Consider the following 7,902-nt stretch of genomic DNA (forward strand, 5'->3'; position numbering starts at 1 on the left):
ATCCTCCTTAACTTCCACTATCTGGCAAATTTTCAAATGCGTGTTTACATCTACCAGAAGACAGTTGATTTGTTGATGTGTATGGCTAAGTTTAAAATTGAGCTAATTAGCTTCTGTAAATTGCAGTTTCCGGTGTTGCTAGTTGGTGAATTAAGCTCAAATATATATATATGCACTTCTTAACTTCAATGCAGGTGCATGGTGCTTTGTCTACCCACATTGGTATTGTCTCAATTATTATTTTGAGACACCTCTCAATCTATAAAAACAAACTACAAATATTAGAGTTGCATGACAAGTTTTTATTTAATTTCTACAAGAAATAACAAGCCTTATTGATGACTATGAAAACCCAACAACGTCAGTGACCAAGGTTGGATGAAAAATGAGGAAGGAGTTCTGAATAATCTTTCTTAGGTCATATATATACTTTTAAGTTTTTTACACATTTTCATTTTTTCTTAAAACTGTTATTGGAAGTTAAATGCATGGAAAAAACATTAAACCTAAAACCCACCCACATGCCTGTTCAGGAATTTTTGAGCAGACCTGCACCCACCCACAAACTTGACAAGTCTGGCAAGTGTGGATGCTGCCCCTTAGGATACCATCTTAAAAATTTAAGCATATAGGACCTTCACCCTATAAAGTATACAGAAAATCAGAAGCTCCTTTGCGAGATTTATTATCTACTTTTTTTTTCATATCTTGGCGTATTAATCCCTTGTCCCCAACCTGGTATTGTGTAACAATTCATAAATTTCTAATTTTACTACAAAACAAGTCTTGAGGCTTAAGATATTATGCTGACAGTTCAGAATAATCAGAAGCATTTAAAAAGAATAGCTTTACACCTCTTACTTGGCTGATTATCTTTTTAAAATTGTATATTTTAGGGTTTTAACACCAGTCGAGTGAGTTCTCATTATTTATGTTATATATTTTTATTGTTTTAGCTATTTTTGTTTATTGGTATGGATACTATTATTTTACTCTTATTTATTCTCTTTTTTTTCTAGTAATCTCAATTTCTATCGCTATGTTGTATTCACCAATCTGATCAACTAAACTCTGGCTTGAATATGTTTGGCGACTATGTTGTTAAAATTTAAAGTAGTTGATGCTTATATTTCTTCTTTTATAATTTTTCACACATCTTGCTTCTTATTATAACCCCAATGTTTATTAAGTTTAAAAGTCGTCAAAAGAGAAGACCTTAATCTTTTGCGTTTTTTTTATGAACAGTTTTTTGAAAAAATGTCATTGCATTACATTTTGAAGTGTTTAATAAAGTGCCATTTGTGTATAATATTTTGAGGTTATATTTTGTGGATTTGTGGACAAACTTTTTAATATAAAAAGTCCTCGAAACTCCCCAAATCTCCTCTAAAATCCTCACATTTAAAATTGTCTTTTTGAAAAAAAATTCAAGTCTTTTCTAAATTTTGATTTTTTAGTAAACTATTTTAAACTATTTTTATCTTAAAAATGTATATAGATGCTATTCTTGTTCAACTTAACACTGTCATTTTTAATTTGACTATGTAAAAAGATGATCCTACACCTAATTTTTGCCTTTAAACAATGCTAGAAATAACTGTGAGATATTGTGTCATTTCAGTTAAAGAAAATGAAAATAAATGATAAAAGTCTAGCGTTGTACGCTTCCTCTCGAGAAAGTATTAGCAAAGATGGCTATCTGGAAAAGAAAGGCGAAATAAACCATGGATACAAAAGGCGATGGTTTATTTTAAAAGGAAATTTATTGTTCTACTTCGAGAAGAAAACAGAAAAGCAGCCTATTGGAGTGATTATTTTAGAAAACTGCAGTGTGGAAGTCAGTGATGGCGACAAGTTTTCGTTTTGTATACGTTACCAGGCATTCGGCACAACAGGTGCCTCTAGAACATACATTCTTTGTGCAGATAGCGAAACTGAAATGGAGCAATGGATAAAATCAATAACCTCTGCTTCTTATTGCTATGCAGAAATGTTAGTGAAAGAATATGAAAAAAGATTAGCCATTGAAAAAATAAAAGCTCAAGACACAAATAAAAAAAGTTTCCAAGAGACAAAGAAGCAAACATTATTAGACACTTGTTTAACACAGGATATAAAAAATCGGGATTCGATAGATTCGAGCAGTGTCACAAAAACTGTTTCGTCTGTAAAAAGTGAAAGTAAGTTCCAAACTCTTTCTGCGGCTACGTTGAAGCCACCCAACGCTATGTATACGGTCCAGACAACGATTCATGCAAAAACGAAATTTAAAACTCTCAATGGAATGAGAAGGACTAAAAGTTCAGAGAATCTGAACAGAATAATGCCTTCTAAAAGTCCAAAAAGCAAAAGAAAAACTTTAAAATCTGGCAATGATTATGCACTTGATAATATGACAGACATCGCGTATGAAACAGAAAAATCGACATTTGAAACTTTACACACATCGTTTGGAGCAGCTGTATGGACGAAGATTGGTAACACTCTATAGAATATATAATTTTATGTCCAAATACACCTGTTCTGTTTTACATGTTTTGTCTAGAATGCTTGTTAAAATTACTTTGTACTGTTTTTGTAAAAAAAATGGTGTTCATCAGGGCATACCATAATTCCTCTTTTAGGGCGATAAATTAAAGTGGTTTTTTTTAAATGGAGGTTCAAAGAAGGGGGGGTTAAATATAGGGAGAGTGTTGAATAAAAAATAGAAATTTAAACACATCTTTTAGTTAAGATTCATTGCTTTATTGTTTCGTTCTGTTTTATCCAACATAAGTTTTTCATAAATCGCTATTATTAGTGCTGTTATCTACCTGAGGGAAGTAATATTCGCGATTTTTTTATTCTTGACAATATCTTTCGCAAAATATACTAAAGTCAGTTAAAATCAGAAAATTCCTTATTTACAAAAATGAATTATTGTCTACAAAAACTGGGTAAATAGGATAAATATTGGGAAAAGATCGCGGGGATTCGCACAAATGTGATCATCATCGATTATTATTGCTTTAAAAAATTATTCCCCCTCCCAAAAAATAGGGGAAATTTCTCGCAAAATGAAGGAAAAAATCTGAAAAGAATTCGCAAAAATGTCTTACTGTAAAAATTGCTTTCCTTGTATATGGTCAAGGCCTATCAAGTAAACCAGTACAAGTACCATAATTGATGAATATGGTTTCATTGTTATCAGATCAATCAGAATTATTTGTGAAGGTTAAATAAAAGGAGAAGGCTAAAAGAAAGAATTATGGTATTCTATTTTCTGTTTAGTCCGGTCTCCATGGTCTTATTTATATTTTAAGCTGATTTAAAAACTATGTTTTTTTGTAAAGTATAGTTTCTGTTCAGAAATATTGTTGTGCATATCGAAAATACAGAAAATAACGTCAGTGTTTGTTGAGCAGCATCTTTTGTGTTGTTATAATGTGAGTGTTAGACAACCCTTGTACAGCGCCGTTTTTATTTGGTGTTAGCAAGAGAGCTTAATGTAGGACTAGATAGTAGGATGATGGACATAGTACAATGGAGTTTCTGTTTTTTAAAATATTTTAATTAAATATTATCAATATGTTACTTCATTTTTAATAATATATTCATTGGATTTCTATGCTATACAAATTAAAAATTAAGAGAATTTGTTCTGGTGGTTGAAATTATGATTCTTAAACTTTTCGACGCCATATTCATTCTTCATTTAACCATATCTTTCAGTAAAATATTGAAACTTGATGTAACTATTATGCAACGAAAAACGATATTAAGAATGATATTTTAACTTTTAAAAATACAATAGTTTGACTTATTCTGACTTTTTTATCAGGAAATTTAAACCATTTTTTTGCGTTTCATCGTACTTGTGCTCTTTTGAGGATTTCATTTTTCTAAGTTGTACCGTAAATTTATCTAGATAATTTACTGATTTTTTAGGCATGGATGTGTTAATAAGTTGAAAGGTATTAAATATTCAAAAAGATTGTGCCCCACTCCCACCCTCTCTTTCACCTACAATTAGGCTGAGTACCTTCGAGTGGAGAACCAGTCTAACAATATTTATTACAAAATATTGTTAGACTGGTTCTAAAATATTGTTAGACTGGTTCTCCACTCGAAGGTACTCAGCCTAATTGTAGGTGAAAGGGAGGGTGGGACTGGGGCGTGTATGTCATTTCTGCATTTTTTTCATCTATTACATTAACTATGCAGTATTTTTTTAAAAAAAATATTTCTATGTTTAATAAGACTATACACACTAAATGAAATGCAATGCCCTCTTTACACCAAGAATATTTTATATCGAAATAATATTTTGTTGTATTTTTTTACGTTTTCATACTTTTCATCCATTATTGTTAGGGTAAATTTAGTCTTTGAATATAATTTTTTATGTAAATTTACTTTTGTATAATAGCTAATGTTAAAGTTAAACTTTTTATGGACTTGTTTATTGGATTATATTACGCACGTAAGTCTTGTGTAGCTGAAAAAATTTCCTTGCTTTTTACAAAGTTCAACAAGAAGAACAGACTTTATTATTTTCGCGACAAAAGCAATAATTAGCGGGAAACGAGCTTAAATGGACAAGAGAAAAGCCAAGGATAACTTACAGAACTTCGTTACTGTTAACAACAAAATTTAATTCTGCCTTTTCTTTCTAACAGTTAGGTTTTTATAATGGACTTTTTGAAGTTTTTTAATTCTGATTTGAGTTATTTATGCCATTTCTAAATAATCCTGTTTTTTGATGAATCTAAATGTTAAAGTCCTTTTTTGAGAAAATTGATTTTATATTGTTTACATTTTGTTGAGATTAATCAAAGGGCCCGAGATCAATATTTTCTATGCGCATGTGCCTGCAATTGAAGTTTGCATTGTGTAGCTACCAACTGCAACATTTTCTTTGCATAATGTTTGTTCTAAACCAATCATAATGATTAAAAAAACTTTCCACCTGGCCAGAAATTTGTATACATGTTCAAAATGACAGAAAAACTACTTTAAGTGGAATATGCAGAGAAATAATGACAATAATATATTAAATCTATAAAAAGAATCTATATGTACATCGAATCTATCTATACATAAAAACAAATATAAAAGTATATTAAAAATCAAATTACGTCATGTTTTGGGCGCACAGAATTTGAGAAGTCGAAACAGATATAGTACAGGGGGAATAGAAAAGAATGACCTGTACGTCTGTAACGAGTTTGGTGGTCAAAAAATACCACCTAGAACACATAGGAAATAAAAAATTGTGAATAATAAGACAAAATTTCGTGAAGAATATCATTTCTCGTTACTTACAATATTATTTAGTTGTACATCATCAGTCGGAAACCTCTTAAGAATAGGAAGGAAGCTCGTATTAATTCCATTGACAACTGTGTTTTCAACTAGGTGATGACTGATCGACACGTGTCGTCATTCTTTTGTACAAAGTTTATCAGGCAAATGTGAAAAAAAAAACATTTTGCACTCATCTTTTTTGTTATAAGGGTTTGACCCAACCTCGTTCCTAGGGCAATTTTTCGCTTTTTTGACATCGAGACAGCGCGAAGGGGTTAGGTTTGACCTACAGTTCTTGATAAAAGTGTCCGCTGTAGAGAAGCACCTGTTATAAAGAGGTATCACTTCACATACTGCATTTTCTGGATAGGGCGCACGGTACACTCAAATAATTTTGGGACTTTAAGGAGGACCAACGGGGTTCATTTGATTAAATACGGTGCTCTTAGCTTTGGAACCTTCGACGTTATATCATTACTTCTTTCTACTCGAAATCTCCAAGGTTACCACGTCACACCTTGAAGGGAAGGTCATACCCTCTGTTTATATTGTCCAGAACGCAAGGAAAGCGCGTGATTCTTTTCGTCTTTATATGGAAATAACGTGACTTTACGAAAGATTTTACAGATAATTAAGGCAAGATCCTGTTTCACTCAAGTTACTTATCTTGCCAAGAAAAAATTATAAAAAAAAGGTAAACCGCACCAATTTTTTGTTTTCCAGGATTCTGAAATTTGATTTTTGAATCTTAAATACATTAAGATATCTCTATTACTAACACTCTTTTTAGGTATCCACTAAAATACTGGGTTAGCGGCCCCACTGCAAGTTTATTGACATTTTTTTTATATAATATCTTAACAGGTCGCTTCTAAAACTTTCTCTAATCCAATACAGTAAAACTTTGAATTTAAATATCATTGGTTTATCTGGATATCTCAAATTTTGAAAACATTTGCAAGGAGTGCTGTCCCGTTCAGTCTTCAGTTTATTATACCCCTTTAATTTTCATGGGCCTTGGTTTTTAATTGGCATAAGCAAAGAGGGGGGAACGATGTGCAAAATGTCATTATAAATCCTGACATAAAAAAAACGTTAAGCTTAGTTTTCAAAAACCTATATTTTGTTGACGTTACAACTTTAAGGGAAACGCATCTTTACAACAAAAGCAAAACAAGATAACTTGCACAACAAATGTTGCGCAACAATCATGGACTTTATTAAAAGCCAAGCTTTATGGAAAGCTATTAAATAAGTCATTCTTTCATTAGACACTTTCCTTCGGTCGTTCAGAATTTTTATTGCTTCATGATTATTGCTAAAGACGCCCTAGTTTAGAAAATTGTATTCTGTAAAATAGATGTATGACCCTTTGACATAATGAACTCTAATATAATATAATTACTTTCACAGGGGAACCCTATTACTAACTATGTTTCTATAATATGAAAAATTCGTCTCCAAAGCATGGTGTAGAAAATTCTGATTTGTATTACAAAAAAAAAACCCTCTTTACTTACAGTCGTCCTTATAGTTGCTTAGAGTCCTAAAAACGAAATTAGCAAAAGAAGAAGCAAAAGAATATAGGAGCTACTCTAAAATATTACTTATTTTTTCCGTAAATAACAGCAACCTTGTCCTGGGAACGAGGATGGGGACATATTTTGAAAAACTTCATAACTTTGGCCACATTTTTATTAAAGATGTTAAATAAAATAAATGGAGAAGAAGTTTGATGTTCAACAAGTTTTGAAAACAAACAACGTTAATGATTACACAGTTAAATTATACACACATCCAGCCAAGTCAAACAAAAAAACTTTCCTCTCATAAGGAGAACGACACTTACAATAATAAGGAAATATATTTGATTATAAGTTTGATTGATGAGTAAAAAATGTGTAGTACGCATGTTGTAGTTACTCAGAAAATGTCTTACATGAAAGGAGATCAAAATGGCACCTGTCGCAACAACTGAAAACTTTCTCAAGGTATAGATATTTCTATCGATAAACTTCATTCATCGAGAACAAACTAGTCACTTGTTACGGAACGAATTTGAAGAAAGCCCTGGGAGCCAGTTGACCGATTTATATAATTAATGACGTCATTTCATCCGTAAGGTTTTAACGGGGGCGGCGCCACAATTTTCAAAGTGGGGGGGGGGCTTAGGCATAGTGGTAGATTTGGAGATCTTAGTGACAATCAACGAGCGAAGCTAGCTTGCTTCCAGGGGGCGCTGTAAGCCCCTTGGTTGGGTCCAGGGGTTGAAGGCCCTGCAAGTCAACGCATATTTAGAGTCTTAAAACACGTAAAACGGCTATACTTAGCCAGATAGCGTGCAGATTTTCTGGTTGGATAACATCAATTTTTATGCAGTGATAGAACTTCTTTTTAATACCTTTATTCTTTCTCAGTTCTCCTATTGTCCTTTGGTATGGATGTTTTGTGGATGCGTAGCTAATAATCGTATCAATCGTATACATGAACGTTGTCTACGCATAATTAATAATGATAGCATATCTAGTTTTGAGGGTCTTCTTAGTTTATCAAATAGTAGTTCCATCCACGTTATTAACTTAAGAAATCTTATGAAAGAATTATATAAATTTTTAA

The 7,902-nt window shown here is 31.9% G+C and overlaps 1 protein-coding gene across 1 annotated transcript; it reads left to right on the top strand.

Moving 5' to 3' along the window:
* Window positions 1-1,596: 1,596 nt before the first annotated feature.
* LOC130624254 (differentially expressed in FDCP 6 homolog) lies at window positions 1,597-4,063 on the top strand. Its single transcript, XM_057439829.1, has one exon. It carries the CDS (start codon window positions 1,631-1,633, stop codon window positions 2,489-2,491), a length of 861 nt encoding a protein of 286 aa, XP_057295812.1. The 5' UTR covers window positions 1,597-1,630; the 3' UTR covers window positions 2,492-4,063.
* Window positions 4,064-7,902: the final 3,839 nt, after the last annotated feature.

Source organism: Hydractinia symbiolongicarpus, chromosome 13, assembly GCF_029227915.1.
Source record: "Hydractinia symbiolongicarpus strain clone_291-10 chromosome 13, HSymV2.1, whole genome shotgun sequence".
Taxonomy (NCBI): domain Eukaryota; kingdom Metazoa; phylum Cnidaria; class Hydrozoa; order Anthoathecata; family Hydractiniidae; genus Hydractinia; species Hydractinia symbiolongicarpus.